Below are 23,422 nucleotides of genomic sequence, written 5' to 3' on the forward strand. Positions count from 1 at the left end.
ATCGATCTCTGGGGCCCCCAGAAGTGCCTGGGCCCTTAGAATTGTCCTTATTCCCCCCAATTGTGGGATTACATGAGATGATACATTTTAGTACTATAAAGTGTTTTAGCGCCCTCTGGTGTTTATTTATGATTTCAGTTTGTACTGTAACTTGATGTGAAGTGAATTAAGTGATGATGTTACAATCTCATGAAGGAAGGACCCAAAAGCAGAAAAATTATTAACCACAATTTACTGAAGAATAATAATGAAGACAGTACATAAATCAGGCAGAGTCCAGGGAATTCAAATCCGAATCGTGAGACGAGAATCAATGTCAGGATGGTCAGGCGAGGGGCAAACAGAACTAACAAGGAAATCCTAACTCACAATTGGAAACAAGTCGGTGTTCACAGCAACAAATAATGCAGAGAGAGAGGCGATCGGTAAACCTGGGAAATCTAAACTCCAGCACCAGTAATAGTCCAACTGGTCAACAGCAACAGAGAGCAAGGAATCCTGGAGAGGAACGGGGAATCGCACAACCTGGGAAGAGAAATAACATGTCAGATATCAGAAAACTAGACAAGAAAAAAAAAACAGCAGGTGAACAGCAAAAAGCACAGAACACACTGGCAGAGAACAAAGAGGAAGGAAGTGTAGATATGGAATAGAAATCAAGCAATAATGGGAGACGGGTGAGCAAAAACATGCGGACGCGCTGAAACACAAACTGGGGTGTGTTTCCTGAAAGCATCGTTAGCAAACTATGGTTGCAAGTTCCGTCGTTATCGGCAGTTCAACGAGTCTGTGTTTCACGAAACCATCGTTCCATAAAACATTCGCAAACAGCATCGCAAACGTGTGTGTTTGGAACGACAGCTCTGACAATCGACCTTAAAGGGGCACCTGTCAACATTAATTATAAATTATAAATACACAATAATTGCGCAGATATTAACATAAATACACTCACCTAAAGGATTATTAGGAACTCCAGTTCAATTTCTCATTAATGCAATTATCTAATCAACCAATCACATGGCAGTTGCTTCAATGCATTTAGGGGTGTGGTCCTGGTCAAGACAATCTCCTGAACTCCAAACTGAATGTCAGAATGGGAAAGAAAGGTGATTTAAGCAATTTAGAGTGTGGCATGGTTGTTGGTGCCAGACGGGCCGGTCTGAGTATTTCACAATCTGCTCAGTTACTGGATTTTCACGCACAACCATTTCTAGGGTTTACAAAGAATGGTGTGAAAAGGGAAAAACATCCAGTATGCGGCAGTCCTGTGGGCGAAAATGCCTTGTTGATGCTAGAGGTCAGAGGAGAATGGGCCGACTGATTCAAGCTGATAGAAGAGCAACTTTGACTGAAATAACCACTCGTTACAACCGAGGTATGCAGCAAAGCATTTGTGAAGCCACAACCTTGAGGCGGATGGGCTACAACAGCAGAAGACCCCACCGGGTACCACTCATCTCCACTACAAAAGGAAAAAGAGGCTACAATTTGCACGAGCTCACCAAAATTGGACAGTTGAAGACTGGAAAAATGTTGCCTGGTCTGATGAGTCTCGATTTCTGTAGAGACATTCAGATGGTAGAGTCAGAATTTGGCGTAAACAGAATGAGAACATGGATCCATCATGCCTTGTTACCACTGTGCAGGCTGGTGGTGGTGGTGTAATGGTGTGGGGGGTGTTTTCTTGGCACACTTTAGGCCCCTTAGTGCCAATTGGGCATCGTTTAAATGCCACGGCCTACCTGAGCATTGTTTCTGACCATGTCCATCCCTTTATGACCACCATGTACCCATCCTCTGATGGCTACTTCCAGCAGGATAATGCACCATGTCACAAAGCTCGAATCATTTCAAATTGGTTTCTTGAACATGACAATGAGTTCACTGTACTAAAATTGCCCCCACAGTCACCAGATCTCAACCTAATAGAGCATCTTTGGGATGTGGTGGAACGGGAGCTTCGTGCCCTGGATGTGCATCCCACAAATCTCCATCAACTGCAAGATGCTATCCTATCAATATGGGCCAACATTTCTAAAGAATGCTTTCAGCACCTTGTTGAATCAATGCCACGTAGAATTAAGGCAGTTCTGAAGGCGAAAGGGGGTCAAACACAGTATTAGTATGGTGTTCCTAATAATCCTTTAGGTGAGTGTAAATACATAATCTCTGTATTACATACATAATACATAACATATATAGTCTCCAGTGCCATCTCTCTCATGTTTGTCCATCCTCAGGATGCTGCTGTTCTTCTTCGTGCGACCCCCCCCCCCCCCCCCCAATCTACTACAGCGGAACCTACACCAAACACTGATCCCTAAACCTACCCGTCATTGTAACCTTAAACAATGAAATTAGCTGCAGGGCAGGATTTCTGCTTAACTGGTTTGCGCCCAGTGGGAATTTTTCAAAAAATGTTATAGAAAGATTAAAAATACGGGAGAAATACAAGAAAATATTTAAATGGGATGATAGCGGGATAGCAAGGTAAAATAAGGGAGAATGCCGGGAAAAACGGGAGGGTTGACAGGTATGTAAAGGGGTGATGAACTGAGAAATCTAATTTTCCTCGAGCTTTTGACATATAAGATGTTGACATGTCGTCATATAAGAATATCCTGTACGTTTTAGAACTGAAAACTTCTTTGTTAGTCCAATAACAGCTTTTACTGACACCAGGCACAGCGAACCACAGGTTTTTCAAAGTGGGGATCTATGACGTCAAAGGGTATCAAACCAGATCAAAGCCTACTTCAACACTGCCTGTTTAGCCCCGCCCACCGATTCAGGCATTAAATTAAACTCATTATAATATGCAAAACTGTTATCCAATCATAGCAGTGGGCGTTTACTTCCAAGTCTTCAATGCGGCTCGCCCATAGAAACCGAGCGTTTCAAGAGCTAGGCTCAAAACCAGGCTATATGGGGAGAAAATAGCCTATTATTCATTCATTTTGATGTTTTTGAATGTAAAAACCAAGCGAACGTCATAAGTTGACCTCAGACAACAATATGTATATTTTTTTAAAAGCCAGTTCATGACCCCTTTAATAAATCCTTATCTTGAGCAAAATAGGCTAGCTGACATTCAGTAGGCTACAATCTATATATTTTATTTGGAATATATACAAATGTCATTTACGTCTATAAGTTTGTCCAGAGATTTAAAGCACAGTTTTTGAAGAGTGCGCATGTGTGAACGTGCTCTAGTACATAAGAACGAGCCTACGATTGAATCTGGAAATAGAGCAAAATAACTGAGAAAAATGAGAAATAGTCCTCAGATGCCATGTTTTTAATTATTGCAAAACATCTAGCATTAATTCGATCTCAAGCAGATTCATTAAAATAACTCCACGTGCGTGACATCCTTAACCAACGTGGTTGAACGACCACTTTTTCGACAATATGGGTTTCGGGAAACAGTCTTGACTGGCTAGTTGATTTCTTCAACGATGCATCGTACTATGGTAGTTAAGCAGCGAGTTACGTCGTTGTACGGGAAACACAGCCCTGATGTGTGCGAATGCACGTGGAAAACAAATCAAGAAGAAAGCAGAAGGAAGATCAAACCTGTGTTCTGACAGAAGAAGGAAACTGGTTCCTCTCCTTCTGCCGCTTGATTATACCAGCAACCGCAATCTGTCATTAAAGAGCATCAAACAAACACTCATTGTTTGAATTGCACAATAAAATTGACATAAAGATGATGCTTTATCAAACATAGCATAAAGCTCAGAGTAGGGGAAATATAAGTTTTCTTTTTTGTTCTATGAAATAATGATGCAGGTCACAGGTCACCTCATTTATCAGTTTCTTACAGTTTTTATGATTTTCATGCATCAAAGGACACATCTTCTGTTTGTTTGTTTTTTTGCTTATTTATTTAAAGAATTATTTTTGTCGTTTTTGATTTTACTGAGATTTTGACTGACTTTTGCTCCTCTGTCATCATATGCATCAGTCAAAATGTGAATCAAAACCATAATTCTTACTGTTAGGTGCCTCTGATTCTTCACTTTTGAGTTTCAAAAGATCAATTCCTCCGGCCTTCTTCAGTTCTTTCATTCCTTTATCCAGTTCCTTCTCCCTTATATCCAGTTCCTTCTCCCTTTTGTCCAGTTGCTCCGCTCTTTTATCCATTTCCTTCGATCTTTTATCCAATTCCATCGATGCTTTTTTAAGATGTTCATTCTCTCTCTCACTTGACTGCATGATGTAACATTAAGATTGTATTTGTACAAGTTTTTTTATTAGAAAAAGCATGGTTTTATCCACTGTAAATGAAGAGTGAATTCAACATATACATTTGATCTATTCACAGGAACACTGTTAAAGGTACAATATTATGTAAGAAGTTTGTAATAAAATATCCAAAAATCACTTGCATAGTGTGATATATTTCCTGCAGTTGTGTACTAACAATATCCCAAAAGTTCCCAAAGATTTTTTTAATTTCAGAGAAATTCCAATGTACATACAACTAATCAATGTTATATAGCTCAACATGATGAAATGTTAGAGTATGATCAGTATGTTAATCTAATGTTGATCTAGCTTACTACAGGCAAACTAACACTGTCACATTGTGGGTTTTGTTTTTTGTTTCTTGTTCTTTTCTGTCACGTGATCCCCTGATCTAGTCATGTGATCCTGTCATGTGTTCCCTTGTCTGTTGTGTCATGTTGTCATTGGTTGATTGTTTAAATGTTCACAGGTGTCCCTTGTCTAGTCTATAGTCTTGTATATTTAAGCCCTAATGTTTGCCCTGTGACTATACAAATCACAATGTGTAAATAGGAAAATATTGGCATTAGATAATATAGACATTGGGAGCAGTATGCTAGCTGGAGCCGTTTACCGCCAGTCTTTGTGCTAAGCTAGGCTAGCGGTGGGTGCGTCAGACAGAGTTACGGCACACACACGGAGATGCAAAGGTATGTATGGCCTTATCTAACTCTGGGGAATACGGTGAATAAGCTAAAGTCCCAAAAAGTCGGCGTGTTCCTTTAAATGTTCACAGGTGTCCTTGTCTAGTCGTTAGTCTTGTATATTTAAACCCTCATGTTTGCCCTGTGTCTTGAGTATTGAATGTTTCTTGTTGATGTTCTTGTTTTGAGTTTCATGCCTCATGCCTGGTCATGCCTCTGTTTCATGTTTGATCATGTTTTGTTGATTTAAGTTGCCTTTGGGTTCAACTTGCCTCCAGGGTTATATAATTTCAAACACAGAGAATAACATAACTTTCAACACACTCAAATTCAGTTTAGTGTGATAGTGTAGACCAAGTGAAACAGCGCTGCGTTACCGCACAAGTTTCATTCATCTAATACACTGACCTGTGTGAATAGTAATCAAGCGCTTGCGGGTAGTTCGGTAAAATTAAATGTCCTTATTCCTTTATATCTGCAGGACTCGCGTGTGGTCAGGGCCGGATTAACCATTAGGGCAACTGGGCACTTGCCCAGGGGCCCATGACATCTAGGGGGCCCTGACAGGTAGGAAATACAGGTATCAAACTCTTTACAGTCTTCACTGCATAAACTGCATCTACGCGGGTTCACGCAGACTTTCCTCCCGCTGAACGCCAGCGATTACTAATTCGTGAAATGCACTCCCGCTGGTTGAGCGCGGTAAAGTTCATTTCAGGTTCGATATTAGCCGGACATTTGTTCTATAGGGTCGGTAGTCTAACAAAGATATCAATAGCAAGATTAGTTTTAACATTATGTGACCATTGTATATCGACATGATTAAAATATTCATTCAAAATCATTCGTGCATTAATGCTGCATAATTATACCTGAAAATGCTTTGACGCGTTTCCACAGCGCGCGATGCTTAAAGGGAACGTCTGCCAATTCCACCAACTGCGGTAAACGTAGTCTATAATTTGTATTATTTAAAATTACTTTTAACATTTAAAAACAGACGTTTTCAAATCCCAAAGCTTGCAGAAGGTTCCTAATGGCAATACTGACTTAGGCTACAGCTTTCCTGGTAGCCTTGAGTAAATTAACATTTAACATTAAAATTAACAAGAAAATGATTCATAAAACGTATAAATATCAGTTGAGCCTATGTTTATTTTCGTCACTGACACAGACGAAAATGAAAAGACTATCAGTCAAAGTTCAGCTTTAGGAGAGGTAGAATAGGCCAGGATAAGAATACTGAGAGAATAAGAAATATGAAGATGAGGAGAGAGCAGGTATTGATAAATAATCTAATGACAAGGTTTTAAAGCTAGCCTATTTCTTATAATTTTTTGGCCTTCAAAAGTCCTAAATTGCACATATGTAGGTCAGAGAAATCCAAATTTTCTCGGGGGAGCATGCCCCCGAACCCCCCTAACTACGGGGGGCCTTGAGTCTTGTTGCCCAGGGCCCAGGAAATTGTTAATCCGGCCCTGCGTGTGGTGCTGATATCTGTCTCTCATTAGCAATCGCACCCTGCTTCATACCACACTATGACACCTGTTCAACAAGATTTCATTTTTAATATGAATCAGAATGAATGAATAATTTTTACTTTAAGTTGCATTTGTTTGGTTCTTTTGCTCAAACAAATATTTTATTCTTATTAACTGTAAACTGCAAACATAAAACTGCTGAAATTTAATGTCTTTAACTGGAAGTGTTGTTGTTAACTGCTAAACTAGAAGTGACATGTGTCTTGTCAAGTATTGTTTCCTGTAGATCTCTGGTTGTAAGTCTATGTTCATGACCATGAACCCAGCAGTTTCCCTCCTTTGTTTATCCCAGGGGAATAGACCCCTGGAGGAATATGTTGAAGAGTTGTGTGAACTTTGTGGTTTGGTAGATTTTAATGACATGGCTCTAAAGAATATTTTTCGTTTTGGACTTGACAAACCCTTGCGTTCTGGACTGCCTGTGGGGAAAATTAATTTCTCCCTTGAGAAATATATAGATTATGCCTTTTTGGTGAGTGGCATCATGCCTGCCAAGTCTGAGCCTCTTCACGTCAGGTCTGCCGAGCCCGAGCTTCTTCACGTCAGGTCTGCCGAGCCCGAGCTTCTTCACGTCAGGTCTGCGAGCCCGAGCTTCTTCACGTCAGGTCTGCCGAGCCCGAGCTTCTTCACGTCAGGTCTGCCGAGCCCGAGCTTCTTCACGTCAGGTCTGCCGAGCCCGAGCTTCTTCACGTCAGGTCTGCCGAGCCCGAGCTTCTTCACGTCAGATCTGCCAAGCCCGAGACTCCTCACGTCGGGTCTGCCGAGCCGGAGACTGTTCCCATCATGCTTACTGTGCCTTCAGACAAGATTGCTGCCGCACATGAGTCAGCTCTGGAAGATGCAGTCGCTTCTCGTAGTGGCCACAGCTATTTTGTGGCCTTTCATCACCTACAACCCGTGAGCCCTCGGTCAAGATGGCCGCTGCCACGCCAGAGTCTCGTCCCAAGATGGCCGCCTAGTGATGTAGTACTCGAGTCCGGTCTCGAGACCGATTTCTGCTTTCTCGGACTCGTCTCGTATAGGCGGTCTCGTCCCCATCACTAGTCCACTAGAATACATACCACTAGAAAATGTTTATTTGCTCTGCATGTCCTAACTATGATTAAAAAAGTCAGGGTGGGCTTAACATGTTGATCACAGAGCAGCACTGTTTACGCAGTTTAGAAAAATAGGCAGAGGGCTTAATTTGAGCCGGAACATGTTCCGTCACCTCCGACATTGGATCCGGCACCTCCTGTGTCACTATGGAAAATTAATTGCCTAAATGAAAAAAATAAAATTACTGTTTGTGTAGTGTTCAATGTTGTTATTTGTCTGGTTAGTCTTTATTCACCATTGAGGTTCTACAAAAATCTTGTATTTGCATTACATTGAATTGTTATTTCGACATAATATCTTGTTATTTCGACATAATAAGGGGACATTCTAATCTGCATTAAGCCACATTAAGCGTTCTTATAATGGTTTTCTATGGGAGGAAAATGCTTAACGTGTAATTGCGTTCATATTCTGGGCTGATTTTTTTTGTACATAGCATAGCCAACTTTGTTATGTATCATAATGATTAATAAAGGAACTTGATTTGAACAAATGCCTTTCAACTTGTGTGTGCAAAATTCAGAATTAAATGAATGTGCAGAAATTTGTACAAATAGAGAGTCTGTAGGCCTACTATACTGTTGTAGCCGTTAAATAAGTGCATGTTTCATATTAGTTAGAAATAACATTATAATATTTTTTTCCATTTGTTAATTATGAAAAGTGAAAAGCACGAGTAAGTTAGGATGCGCAATATGAGACATGGAGTGGGTCAGACATGATTTTGACCACTTCATTAAGTTTTGTTTTGTAAAAAGCCTTTCTTTAAAGTGAATTTCGTTTTGTATAAATTGTATCTTAATTTTAATACATTTTTCATCAACCAATTGCCTGGATTTAATGAATAAGAAGCAAATATAACAGACAATATAATCATGGAGGCGCCCGCGCGGTCTCTTGCATTGCACATTAACTGGAGCGCATCTCATCCTAACTTAACAAAACTCAGTGTATGCCTCACATAGACATGAGAAATACATCAAATACACAAAGCTTGAAATGTCTTTAAACGATATAATTCAAAACGAAAAAAGAAAAAGGCTACTCTCTGATTATGTAATCCATTATGTGCATTTCTATATAGGCGCGTTCACTACGGATAGCCTATGGCGATCGTCGACTTCATCTTTGCAGCCGACACTGTCAGAAAACACTAGTTTATTAATAAAAATCATGTACGCGTCACCGGATTTACAAATGTACATCTTGCTTGTTGCACGCACACATATGTTGAAATAACGAGATATTATGTTGAAATAACATTATTATTAATAATAATAGCCTACATCTTTTAATAATTCATAATTTAATAATCATAATTGAATATTCAATATTTAGTGGCCAAGTTTTGCGCAGCTCCCCCTGTCAATGATCTAGCACCCCCTCAGCACATGCGTTAAATCTCTGGCGCCACCCCTGCAGAGAAGCTACGTAGGCAGTGTAATTTTTTTTTTTGTTACGTTACCTCCAACCCCCGTTTTGAATCGCCGGATTATAAACTGGGGTGATATTAAATCATGAATATGAAAACTGACATGTTTTTATGGTCTTGGTCTCGACTCCTAAAGACTCGGTCTCGACTTGGACTTGCTTCCTTCAAAGACTCGGTCTTGACTCGGACTCGACTGAATTTGAAAACCAACGGACTCGGACTCGACCCTTCAAAGACTCGGTCTTGACTCGGACTCGGCATAGGCGGTCTCGTCCCCATCACTATGGCCGCCACCATGTGTGTTCCTGAGCTGGTGTCTGTTCCAGCCCATAACCCCATGGCTGCCCCCAAGAAAGAAAAAAAAGGTGGCAGTGGTGCCCCTTCCGCATAATTGACTCCTTACTAGCAGTGATTGTATGATTTTGAGATCCATCTTTTCACACTGGTGATAACTGAGGGACTCAAACACAACTCGAATTACAAATGCTGCAAACATTCAGTGATGCTCAAGAAGGAAACATCCATTAAGAGCCAGGGCGTGTAAATTGCTCCTATTTTGTTTAAAAGTTTATTTAATTTAGTACTGCCCTTCAGAGGCTAAATAAGATAATAACCTGTAAAAGAAAATAAGAAAAATGTACACCACCATTTTCTTGCTTAAAAGTTTACACCTGGCTCTTAATGCATCGTGTTGCATTATTGAGCATTACCTTGCAGATTCTAAAAGATGTGACCAATCATAATACAGATATCCACCATTTTTGTCTGACAAAGAAACCAAACCAGACAGTGGATTTGAACTTGAAAAATGTGTATTGACATCATTCATGTTTAATTTGTGCTATAACTAAAATAGATGATCAGTTCACATGCTGCTTGAACGAAGGCGGTATTTATTCAATTTTAAAGCTAAGATTTTATTTTATACCTAAAGGAACCGGCTCTGTCTTGTTGGCACACTGTCAGTGTCTTCTTTGCTCCACAATATATTTTTCACTGTGTGAGAACATGTGGAGTGAGAGCAGAATGGCTTGGCGGACGTAGCAACAGTAACTAAGAGGGGCGGGTCTTTAAACTTGACTTGGACTCGACTCGGACTCGACAAAGGTGGACTCGAACCCAACACATTGTTTCCTGTAGATCTCTGGTTTTAAGTCTGTTCATGTTCCTTCCTGTCTTTCCTGTTTTCATGCCACACTGTTTTTGTTTCATGTTTGATCTTATCTGTAATAAACTGCACTTGGGTTCTCTATTATTTGGCTCTAGCGGATCCTTACAATGTTGCATTTATTTTATTTTTTTCTGAGCCAACATTATTTTTTTTAGAGTGTATATAGTCTTCACTCTGTAAATTAAATACACTCAAATACTTATTAAAGCTACAAGAGTTATTCAGTCTGATTTTCTCTTTGTACTTTGCATGATTAACATTAATGACACACTCTAAGAGCTAATTATCAGCCTGTCAGTGTGTGAAAACTGAATGAAATGAAAACACAGCTTTTGTGTCTTTATCATATTTTCCGCATATATACTGACACAGATAATCATTTTCATTTTATGAATGAATGGCTTGTTCTGTTGCTGGTCTTCGTCAACAACACGCGCTTTTGCACCCCCTGCTGGTGAGGTTGACTAACAGCAGATGGAGAGTATGCTCGGTAATCTACTGCTTTTCCTGCAGTTCCTGGATGTCAATGTTGAATTTACTGTCGAATTTGAACCACTGAATTTGTGGACGCGAATTTGCAAAGCGAAATAAAATGGACCGAAAAATGCCTGTTGAATATTATAGGTTGTATTTTTAAATAGTTTGAATATTTTGGAAGTGAAATATGAAAGGTGAATATAGATTATTTTGTTTGAAATGTTTTTAATTGAAATATTCACAGCTTAAATATTCAACTATGTTGAATTTCAGCCCATAAAAATGCAAGCCCTAAAAATACAATGCATTAAAATGCAAGCATGGTTAATGCAATGCCTTTTTTTTTAAGTAGTGCAATTCAACAGGCTTTTTTTTTTCAAAAACATTTGACATTATTTTACTTCCATATATCATCATCATATTACCCAGTCCTAGAAAGCAGATTTGCAAAACACATTTGACAAGCTTGTTGACAAAACCAACAAACTATATTAACTATCAAGACAGGATAATGCAGTACTTCAAGTGAACTGAAAGCAAATCTGAACGATGTTGTGTTTTAACCTTAATCAACAAGTAGAATCAAACATGGCATCCTCCTAACTTTATCTTAATCCAGAAAATTCCCTCAACAGATGCAAGGTGACAGAAAGTCATCCGCCACTTACACACTGCAGTTCAATTCGTTTTTAGTGATTAATGCCGTTCTGTTCAGTCATTTACAGTAATAACTGCGTTCCACAACCGAATTAACTCCCGAAAAATGCAGGTAAAATAGTTTGTTAGTGAATTTAGTTGCAGTGCGTCCTTGCCATTACTGAACCTGCATGTGACATTATTGCTATTTTAATGTTGAGCAAACAGAACACTACAGATATATATATATATATATATATATATATATATATATATATATATATATATATATATATATATATGTGTGTGTGTGTGGATTAGTCTATTCCTCTTGCAAGCATGTTTTAACTGTTCTGAAACATTCCAATTATTGTGTGAAAGTGTTTTGCCTTTATGCATTTTCATTATGTCAGTTTTTTTTAAATAATTTTTCAGTGATTTCTGACTTTTCTTTTTTTTTTTTTTTACACAGATAGTGTATCTGCTAAATGAACAAATGTATATTCAAAGTACCAAATTGAAAGAAGCAGAATTAATAGGCTAGATCAAAACAACTGCATTATAATGTGAAATACTTAAGTTCATAAGCTGCATTATGTTAGCTGTGTCAAACTTTTAAATGAAATATATGACTTACATTTCCTGCCCCCATTTTCTCCTGAGGCTCGGCGATGTTTTGCGCAAAATCTGTAACAAACCCCGTTTGAAGAAAGCATAAATGTGACGTCGAGAAAGGGACACTTTTTGGAGATAGACATTTGGCGTTTTTCTATTCTGTAAAATAAAAATAAAGTGAAAGTAAGGAATGCTGTTTCTGACTCACCAGGATTCCCCCAAAAATGTATGTGTGTGTTAATTGCAAACTCGCTCGGTGCAGTCAGAGGCTCTACTGAAGCAGATCTGTGCGATGATGTGTGAGCGACTCGAGCTGTCACGTGATGAACGAATGACTCGAACCCTTTTTTACAGTAGATGCTCGACCCCGAAGACTCAGGATGAACGAACGGCTTAGATCGGGAGGTGAGGTGAACTAACAGACTGCACAGCCTGAAGACCCAGACAAGCAATGAATTAATCGTTTCTGTTTCTCATAATTTGGTCTTGTCCTTGCATTGCAATTTTTTTCTTATTCTAAATGTGTTTACATTTTATGTGTTTGGGGGATTTGGCTATTAACATGTAACAGTTTAATTATATTCTGCTGCAATGAACGAAATTATTTGAAAAAAAGATTCGTTCGTTTTGACGAATGAGATTCTAAGATCCGAGTCAGTAAAATGATCCGAACTTCCCATTCCCAACTCGAGGTTCATGAGTTCACTGTTCTTATCGCTGGTAGCGATGGGTGGTCCACTGTTTGTGATGATCAGGGATGGACTGGTCATCTAGTTCACAGTAAAAAAAAAAAAAAAAAAACCTGCTCCTGATGGGCGTCCTTCCCTGAATTCGACTCAGAATTCTCTGTTATACACGGTATGTATAATCTATGAGAAGGTCTTTCCTGAAGCTGAATCCTAACATCCTGTTCACTGACTGGAAACTGGAAATTATTTTATCATAGACTTACAAGCTTTTCAATCAACACACCACACCACCCATATAGAAAATTACCTTGGCTTGCACTGGTTTATTTTTACTTAATATTTTTTAATCGTTTTTTTATTTTATTTTTTCAACTTTTTTTTTTATAAACCATTTAATAATGAGAAGTGTGGTTTTGCTTTTAACTACCATGATAATACCATTGTTAAATGCTCTGTTCATTTATTTGTACAGATTTCATTATATAGGCCTAATTGCTAATGTCAGTAAATCTATCTACTTTACTGCATCCAAACAAACCAATGCTTTACCGTCAATTGTCAATTTTCTTTCTTTCTTTCCTTACTGAGGCCTACTGACTTGCTTGTAAAAAGTGTTCAGTTCACTTACTTCTCTTCCAATACCATATGGGGTCCAATACCACCATATCTGGTCTTTCCTAGGCTGCTTCAAAATGTTAGTTCATCATTATGAACATGCAAACAGCTCCAACTTACTGCACAGCCTTGAAGCAGTGTGTCCCAATGTAAACAGAGCCACTGATAAGCAGTTCTCTGTATTATTTTGTCAGTCCACCTGTGGCGGATTCAATCACAATAGTGAAATTATTATTATTGGCAGCACATTCATTTTCATAAGATGCACGGAAACACTTAACATATTCTAAGGGGTTTTCACAAAGTTTTTCACTTTAGTCACACTTTTCCAAGGACGTGATCCCCGACCCATAATTAATCATTGTAAGCAATACAAGGCTCTTTCTTTGTTTGTAGCCAGTCAAGTTTTTGTTGAACTTTCCAATCAGAATCAAAACCCTGAGTAATCATTTTCTTAATTTCTGCTAATTTCTTTGAAGTGAGGGCTTCAGAGCACAGCTGCTTACAGCGTTTACTCTCTTCTGTCTCACTATTTGTTTCAGGACTGATCAGGCTACTCAATATTTCTGGCATAGGTGACCCTGGATCACAAAACCAGTCACATGTCGCACGGGTATATTTGTGGCAATAGCCAACAATACATTGTATGGGTCAAAATTATCGATTTTTCTTTTATGCCAAATCATTAGGATATTAAAGGTATAGCGGAGGATGTTTTACTTCCTGGTGGGTAGTCTAAACTATTGGTCCTCCTAATTGTCAATCATTCTGGTGAATCAATCAAACTTTTCAAAAAGTGGAGAGGGCGGGTCTTATCAAAAATTTGGAAAGATCCTCCGCTATACCTTTAAGTAAAGATCATGTTCCATGAGGATATTTTGTAAATTTCCTACCGTAAATATATAAAACATGTATTTTTGTGAGTGAATGCAGCCAATCGTGAACATAAATGGACAATTTTAAAGGCTATTTTTCTCAATGTTTCCTTTTTTTTACCCTCAGATTACAGTTTTTCAAATTGTATCTTGACCAAATATTGTCCTATCCTAACAAACCACACATCAAATCAAGCTTATTTATCAAATCTCAATTTCATAAAATTTACCCATGTGACTGGTTTTGTAGTCCAGGATCACATATCATATTTATTTATTTTATTTAATTTTTTTACATGTTTATTCACTGTTACCATGATCAATGTACAACGTGTCTTCCCGAGGGAAATGGAAATACCTCACCAGAAAATATTGTGACACTGGTTTGGTTTCAAATAAACTACAAAAACAACTCCAAAGCAAAAAGGATAGTGTATAAATGATAACATACATGCATAAACATATTCAAAATAAATAATAAATAAATAGATAAAGGGACTAGAGTAGCAATAATAAAAAGAAAATAAGAATAATACCAATTATAAATAATAATATTGGTGACTAGGTTAGTCACAAAGATTAACAATCAAAACCTACAGAATAACCCCATGCATAAATCTATCATCATATAAATCTATATACCATTAACATAAGCCTAAAGTGCAGACTGATACATGTCATTTGGCACACAAAAGAACATCAGAACACACAAAAGAACCCAGACCATTCTTTGTAAGTTGCAAAGTTGCAATGCCCACCTCCAGAAGGAGGAACCCCACACCCCAGAGAGTGGCACACATGACTATATTTTCTTATGAAAATGCAGCATTCATTTGTTAGCTGCCGCTCCCAATCTCGGGACTTGTGCAGGCAAAATTGGCTAGCTAGCCTTTGAAAGGCTATTTGAAAGTTAACGTTACAGATTCCCGTCTGAAATGATTGAGTCTGACTTTATTTGCGCTACATTTGGTATTGTGCGTGATCAATAAACCAATTGCATTTTTATGTTGTAGTAATGATGTTGCGATTTCTTTTCGGCTGGTGTATTTCCTCGATTCAGTTTGCATGCCGTCAGGTTGGGGAGGTTTGCAGTGCGACACGTGAATTCAGGTATCATGCTCGGCATCCTTGATGGGCGTGTTGGTTGTCAGGATGATCTCATGGCCCCAACCACCTTGGACAATGGCACGCCTTCCCCAGGAAGTCTTTGACCCAGATCCACTGTCCTGGCTCGTAGGAATGTTGGGGTTCGTCACCTAAAACTGGCAAAGCAGCTTTCACCTGCGATTGATATTTTAAAGTTTTAGTTTAAGACATCATGCACTTTCTTAATTGTTCATCGACCGCCGCAAGGTCCTCCTGGGGAGAAGGCTTGATTCCCACTCCCATAGGCCAAACTGCAAGAATTGAATGTGGGCTGAGGTCTGTCCTGGTCCCCTTTTCGGGCTCTTATGGCCATCAAGTCTATTTGGTTTTTACAGTCTGACTTGCCCTTTCCACTGAGCCTCAACTTTTGTGGATGAGTTTTCAAATTTATTCTCAATCCGCTTGCCAATTTTGTGATTCATTTATTTACAAAATGTGTCCCATTAGCACTGGACAATATTTTTGGTTCTACCCATCTTGAGAACTTTTCCAATTAGAGCTACAGCCGTAGCATCAGCTTTTCTATCTGGGAAACATTCAACCCACTTTGAAAACATGTCAACAATTACAAGACAATACATATAACTTTGGCAGAAATCCATCATTATGTGCTGAAAAGGAAGTTCTTTTGTGGGGTAGGCGGAGTTAGTTTGCGGCTTACTTCGTCTTCCCACGTTATTCGCTGCGCAGATGTTACATTTCATACACAGTTTCTCTGCCACAACTGTAAATCATGGGGCCTCACAGGAAGTTCCAGTTTGATAATTTCATTGCCAATTGAGATGTGGTCTGCCTCGTGAGACCACTTTGTGAAATTTAGATACAATTGTTTAGGCAGGGAAGGCTTTTTGTTTTTGCATCTTTCCATACCCCATCTTTACATTTTGCACCCCCCTCTGACCAACGTTTTCTCTCCTGATCGGTAGCCATATTTTGAATTTCAATCAACGTTGGTGGGAGCTGAACATAATCGGGCACCAGAGATGTGAATGTGGTTAACGCGATTGGCTGTTGTTGTTTAAGTGCAGCATCCTTTGCTGTTCATTGCTTTTTCTTGTGCTGCACATTTACAGATTTTAATTTCTGAAGGAAGTTGTAGGTTTTGAGCAACATAATTAATTTCGAATGCGTTGTACAGTCATGAGGATCTCCGTCATCCTCAATACTGTAGTAATATGGATGGATTTAGTATGGTGCACCATTTCAATGTGACACTGAATATTATCAGTGATATGTTCTGCCAGTGCAGCGAACAGGTGGCAGTTAAATGAGCCGTTCGTGACTGCATTAGCATGGAATAAACTGCATATGTGGAATAAACACAGTTAAAAGGTGGAATACCACCAAAACCGAGTACACTAAAATAGCTTCAACAGCGGCCGCTACCGAATGAAGGCACTGTGGCATTCCACTAACAACAGTGTCTAATCTTTTGGAGTAATATGCGATTGGTCGACGCCTCGACGGCGATCAGCGTGGGGTTGTGTTAGAACCGGTTTTTTTTTTTTTTTTTTTTTTTTTAAACAAAGAGTTAAACATTTTTTGAATAGTCAGACTATTGGAGAAAGCCAATTGAATTTTTTTTAAATGTTTTTCTTTCTGCTCATGAGCTGCTGTTAGTAAAGGATTTGAAATTTCTGCTTTATCTTGGATCTACAATATCCCGTAACTCCCAGAAATAACATCATTTGGGATTTTGTGACGGACTTAGAAATTTTCAGAACTTCTTCAATTTGTTCAAATCCTAGTGTGTGACCAGTTGCTGAAATGAGGTGACCAAGGTACCTAGCTTCCTGCGGTATTAAATGTAGTTTTGATTTTGACACTTTGTGCCCATTTGTCTGCTAAAATCCAGTAATGCGCGCATATCGATTTCACAGGTGGTTTTGTTGGGAGAACACAGCATTAAATCATCTACATACTAATTTAGGGTACTTCCCTTTGGGGAAGGAAACTTTTCTAGATTTTTGGAAAGTTCCTCAAACACTTTTAAAATCAAATTTGGGTTGTGTTCTCTCCTTGCTACACAGCCTGTAAAACCACGATTGCCTGCATTACGGGATACGCATTTACCCTAGTTTTTCCTACTACTATCCCAAGTCCAGTTCCCAGGTTTTTTCTTTTCTTTTTCTTTTTTTTTAACTGGGTTGTGAGAAAACCTCCACGTTTGCCCACAAACCTTCTTTCTTTCCCACAGAGATGTGGGGCTTGACTGGTGTCTAATGAAAAAGAGCAGATTGAGCAGGTGTGAGTTTAACAGAAAATGCAGGGTATTGCTGGGCTACCAATAAAATCAAGATCCAATTTTTTCCTTGGTGGTTTTTCTAAATCTGGCAACATTTGTTGATAAGCAGAGGATGGATCAAAGGAAAGAGTTAAAGCCCAACCATAATGCCAGTTTGGTGTAATTTGCATAAAAGAACCTCCGGAATTGAACACTTCCAAACCATCATTTGAAATAAAAATGATAAATTCCAATTTGGACAATAAATCTCTAGCCATTAAATTTACAGGGCATGTTTAAGAAACCAGGAAAGAATTTGTCACATGTTGCAGCTTGTTTGTTACCCTCAATGACATAGTAAACTTATCAACCAATGGTATGCCAGATAAACAGATATGTTTTAGAGCGGTCTCTGCAGTGATCAAAATAAAGGTTTCCTTCGAAAACAAACAAAATAGGTTTATCTGGCATACCTTTGGATGATAAGTGTTTGATGTTTCCACCAAAAGGTAACTAAAGTCCTTTATCCTATCTCTCACATTTGATGGAAACCAACAGCTGTTAGGGGGAAAGAGGAGATGGTTCTTTTGTGAGATGTTGTTTCCTCTCACTTGGACAATCCTTGGCCCAGTATCTTTTTCATCACAGACGCGACATGGATCTGCAGCAGTTTTCCACTGATATAATGCCCCTTAACAGCCTCCTGGAGATTGCACACTCTAGTGGTCTTCTTGATGGTTTGTGACCTCCTCTATAGCTGCTTTGTGTGTGATTGCTTCCCAGTCAACCTCATTCTGGCACTCCTAGCAGTCTGCCACCCTGCATCAGCATTTATTCTTATAGTTCTTGGGTAAAAAATCTTCACCAGTTTATACCTCAGTCCATTTCAAACCGAGCTTGTTGCTGGAAATAGCTTCCCAGTCTCATCCTGTGGGTTTGTAAGTGGCAACGATTGTTCTCAACTGCTCTGATAAACCGGTCCCTCCCCTTTTCTGGGTCTGGAAGTGCAGCAGCCTCATTTCGGAGTTCCTCTAAGTTCCAAGTTTGCTTCACCCATATCGGCCCTCCTTCTCCAGGAAAACTGAAGCTTTAGCAGGTTGAGCCTCCAGTCTTGGCCTTGGATCTTGTTATATTTCTCATCAAGGTTCCTCACTGTGACACCTTTTTATCTGAAAGGAATTGATAAAAGTCTCTTTGAATTTTCTCTTGCAATTTGAAACTATTTGTTTACCTCCGTCCATAGCAATGCCAGTGGCTCATCAGTCTCTGTGTCATTGTCATCAGGTTTAATCTTTTCCTCATCATGGATGGGGCAGAATGGACCTTTGCTCCCTCAGTTGCAGCTGCTCAGTTGTGAAATCTATTAAATGTCTTATAATTAAAATATGAAAATTAAAATAGAGTAATAGATTATGGTGAAATTTTTACGACCATATCCATCAAAATGAAGGACAATGTGAAAGTCTTACTGGCAACCACTGGTTTAGATGTACGTTTATATGAAATTTGATTCTTAGCACCATGCTAGTCTACCGTAGCTTTGCCCATTAAGATAGAAATAGTGCTAAAAAAACTTTATTGTTCTTCCACTTTGTTGCATTTTTAAACACAACTTATGTTTTTTCTGTATTCAAAGCTAAAGAGAAGTTCAGCATACCCCCGAGACAAACATGTATGTGCTGGATGACAGTGGAACAGAGGTTGACGAAGAGGTCTTCGACATCCTGGAGGAAAAAGCAGACATCCTGTGGACCACTATTAATGTTCTTTCAGTTTCTGGTAAATGGTTGTACAATTACAGTGTACATTGCAGGGTTACAATAACAATGTGTTAACATTGTAATTTATTTGCTATCACAAAACCAAAACAGTAGCTTCTCACCAATGTCCGATTTGTGCTTTCTCTGTTAAAGGACCACTTTGCAGATTTCCAACCTTATCTCTTATCTGTTCAGTGTTCACATTAGGATGTGAAAAACTACATTTGAGATAAAATGGATTAGCCGGTAAGACTTTTGACCCGAGTACTTCTCAAAAAACAGTCAGTCTTGCCATCTAATAGTTAATGTATCATGGCCTAAACCGTGTTACGTAAAGTACAGGCAGAAGCAATTGCAAGTAAAAAGACTCTTTATTAGAACAAAGTTCACTCAGGAAGAAGCTCAGGAGAATCAATGTTCACTCATGAAGAAGCTCAGGAAACCGTGGAACATCAGGTGGTAGACAACTGATCGCACACAGCAGACAGCAGGAAAGCGGATGGGCGAGCCTCGGAGAGTGACCAGTGAAGTAACAAGTGGTGAGATCATGAGAGAAGAATCCAGAAAAAACGGGAAACACGGGAAGCTTCCCACGACTTAATATCACATTCCCACGAGTTAATATGTTGTGGCCACGACAAAAATAAGTGAACCGAACATGTCCCCTCCCGGTCACCGTAGAATGCAGCTGGCGCTGATGAGGATCAATCAGCGGTAACGCCCACATGAAACAATCAGCGCAAACGAGACACACACACACATATACACAGACACAAGACATGAGTGAGACAACGGATCTACCGTGACAGTCTGGCCACATTAACTACCAAAACTCATGGAATTTATAGATGGCAAAGAAACAGTTTCCTGGAAGCAGTCTCACCATGCTCTTTTTTTAACCTCTCCTCACTTAAACCTGTGGAAACATTGACTGAAATTTTTTTTTTTAAATGATGATCTTTTTGCCCTTTTCAGACTCTCCCATCCAGTCCTGGTGCACAGACACCTTGTCACTATCATCACGCTCATCGGACAGTGATGCTTCTCTGATGTCCCCGCATTGATGACGCCTTTGTGATTTCCCCAAAAAGTCTACATATTGATGACAGTTCTTCACTAGCCAAAGAGGTGATGTTTTTTCAGAACATTCCTCTTTATGTTGTAAATATTGTATTTTCATAACGTTTTTTCCTGTTGTCGAGCTTGTCAAAAGAATTCTGGAACAAAAGCATGGAGGGGAGAAAATCCTTGCAAAATATGCAATGACAGGAGAGATGAAGGACCGAGCACGCCGTGATCTCGTCAGCATTGTTGTTGCTGAAATGTTTGAAAAGTATGGGTAAGTGAAATGCTTTATGGTGAATGATTTGGTAAAGTGTATATTCATAGTATTCAATTGCAGATACTGTATGGTAGTTGTAATCAAATAGGTGATTATCATTAAATGACAACCGTGGTCAATGAGCCGTGGCCTTGCGCAGATCATAGGTTTTCTGGTGTGTTGGATATTACACATTTATTCCACAGACCCCTATGGATAAAAGAGCACAGTATGCATTGGGCATAGTAACACTGTTCCCCTCTCTAAAAGATCCCTACTCCAAAAATGGCTATGCGAGTACATATTTAAAAGTAAGGTTAATCTTAATAAACAAATGAATAATGTTCTGGTGCATTTTAGAAGTCTCACACTTCTTTTCTAAAGATCTCTATTGATTCATGCTGAAACTATTTTTTTATACATTTCCATCTTTGTTGATACTGTCTTTAGGAACACTTTTTTTGACATAGACAGCAATGAGGGCTACATTGCCTGGAAGATTAAAAACACACAGCGAGAACTCAGCAATGGCGGTACCAATGGGGGTAGGAGAAGGAGCTCTCACACTACAGGCAGCAGCGGACCAAACTTAGAGAGAGAAGTGACTACAGTGCAGCAGTTGGAGGGAGACCTGTGTCGTGAGGCCATATCTTCATGAAAATGAGAGAAACCTTCCAGCACAGGCAAAAGTTGATTCATGATCCTGAGCAGTGCAGCACAGTGCTTACTGTGTTCCCAAGGTTTCTTGACACAAAAGGCCTGGTAAGTCTTTTTTGTAAGCACATTTATTATGTTTTTGCAATGTCAAGAACAGCTGTTCAAAGATGAAAACGGTCACCTACCACCATCATCAAATACACATATGCTTGCTCCCTCCCCTTTAGGTGGCGCAAGACTTTGACCTGTTGTTTGGAGCTGAGACTTCATCAAAACTCCTTGAGAAATGGGATTTCCTGAAGGCCAAGTAATAGAGCAAGCCAAGGACATCAGCAAGACACCCATGCTTGACCACCTCATCCAGTCTGCAGAGGAGAACACTGATGAGGATGATGAGGTCCCAGGTAAATAACTGACATGAATCTGGTGTATCTTTCAAATGTCGACTTATTTAATTTATTTACCATGACAAATGGTTGTGTAGACAAATAATATATGAGAACATGAGAATGTTTTATATTAAGTTCTTCAAACTGACTTGTAATTGTATTAACGTGGCCTGTCTTGTCAGATGCTGCGACAAATGTGTGTGATGTTTAATGTGTTTCAAGATGTTTTCCTCAGCATTTTACACAAAGTCCTGACAGTAATCTTCGGTAAACTTCACTGAATGAGCGCAAGTCCGTGCATCAATCAAACGGCGGTCGGAATGGAAGCACAATAATAACCCTTGACTAAAATACTAATTTTGATCAAATATGTTGTTTGATTTTATATTTAGCTTTAAACTCTACATGAAACAAAAGTAATTGTGTTTTTATGAGAGCAGTAACTGTAATGAGATTATGTAATTGTATATAAATGTTAAAAATCTCATACATTTACTGAATAATCCTGTGTTCAGAAAATGTAATGTGTTTTAGTGTAGAAACATTCAACCTCTAACCAGTTTACACTTAGTTTGTGCTTTTGTTTTTACATTTAGCATTTTTAATATAGTGGTTTATAACGTTATCATAAAAAATATACATATTTTCACAATGTATAGTATAGCCCACGTAGATTAATTTACGACCGTTTTCATAGGTTTCAATTTGCACAATGTTTGAAGGAGAGCATTGTGCAGAATAAAATTTCCCAGATAAAATACAGAAAATAAAAAATTGGCCTTTTAATCCAACCAATTGATTAATAATTGACAGGTTAATCTTAATTTAATGTAAAAATCTAAATGTAAATGTAATCGATTATCAAAAAAATTGTTAGTCGCAGAACTAGTATTGTTATTGAGTTTTGAGTTTTAATATTGATGTAGTATCAAAGGTTTTGGTCAAGTGTATATCATGCTTAAAGCAGGTGCTCCTTCTCAGGTTGGTCTACCTACTGCCACCACCTCCAAGTGGAAAGAAGGGAGCTGTAAAGATCAGTACCCGGGAAGCTGTGGACCAGGTAGTCAAATTTCATAAGGTCGGTGTGTCCTGATCTCCAATGGCAATAGCCATTGTCAAAAGGCAATTGTGTAACCCCCCAGATTATTGATCTGTTTCTTTTCAATGTCACCTCCACAGAATTTGAAGTCTGATAATTTATGTTTTGCCTCCTTGAAGTGCATAGCGAATAGAGAGTGAGGTTCACCTCTTTTGACTGCAGTCTTGTGCTCGTTCATTCTTATTTTTAGTTGTCTGTTTGTCTTGCCAACGTATTGGAGTTTGCAGGGACATGTGATAAGGTAACCAACATTGATGACCTCTCTGTTTAATTCTCTCTTTGTGTGACCGTGGTACAAAAACCTTGGTTGCCTTATCACATGCTGAATATATCCTGCATGGGAAAGCTAACTGTGCCATCAAAGGTTTCTATCATAGTGTGACTTATCCATCAAAATGTGATGTTCAGTGTAGATTAATTTCAGTTTATTGTTATCTTACAGTCATGTCGCAGCCTTCAGGAGCACTCTGGTCCAAACCAGCGGAGGCAGACTCCAGAGTCAAGGACCTAAGAGCTAAGCTCCTCAACTATAGAGTTATGATGTTCAGATGCTTTGTTTGCAAGTCTAGTTTTGTTATCGTTCAAATGTTGATCCGTCATCTCAACGTTTTCCATGCCTTTTATCCTGGTAAGAAGTTTCAATTGATGTGTGACCAGACTGGATGTCACCAGATATTTTGGACTTTTTCAGGCTTTAGAAAACATCTCCATAACAAACATAGCGCTAAAAGTCTAGATCA

General features: G+C 38.9%; 2 protein-coding genes and 1 long non-coding RNA gene across 5 annotated transcripts in view; 1 reads left to right on the forward strand and 2 right to left on the reverse strand.

Annotated features, from left to right (window-relative positions):
• The window catches only part of LOC309478197 (uncharacterized protein), a 60,104-nt gene that overhangs the window by 15,975 nt on the left and 20,707 nt on the right, over window positions 1–23,422 (reverse strand). The gene's annotated exons all lie outside the window — the stretch shown is intronic.
• Window positions 216–23,422, reverse strand: part of LOC309478201 (uncharacterized protein) — a 43,940-nt gene continuing 20,733 nt past the window's right edge. The window contains exons 2-4 of the mRNA XM_082141816.1: window positions 4,002–4,215; window positions 3,580–3,648; window positions 216–525 (exon numbers count right to left, since the gene is read on the reverse strand). Coding sequence (XP_081997942.1) covers window positions 473–525; window positions 3,580–3,648; window positions 4,002–4,215 — 336 coding nt within the window. The 3' untranslated portion in view covers window positions 216–472. The remainder of the gene's footprint in view (window positions 526–3,579; window positions 3,649–4,001; window positions 4,216–23,422) is intronic.
• LOC309478229 lies at window positions 19,127–21,592 on the forward strand. Of its 3 annotated transcripts, none has more exons than XR_014198882.1 (3): window positions 19,127–19,235; window positions 20,192–21,299; window positions 21,422–21,592. It is a non-coding gene; the product is annotated as an uncharacterized lncRNA (long non-coding RNA). The 3 variants fall into 3 exon arrangements; XR_014198883.1 differs by lacking the exon at window positions 19,127–19,235 and having other exon boundaries at window positions 19,935–20,555; window positions 20,744–21,299; XR_014198884.1 differs by lacking the exon at window positions 19,127–19,235 and having other exon boundaries at window positions 19,935–20,555; window positions 20,988–21,299.

The sequence above is a fragment of the Leuciscus leuciscus genome (assembly GCF_965113295.1).
Source record: "Leuciscus leuciscus genome assembly, chromosome: 16".
Taxonomy (NCBI): domain Eukaryota; kingdom Metazoa; phylum Chordata; class Actinopteri; order Cypriniformes; family Leuciscidae; genus Leuciscus; species Leuciscus leuciscus.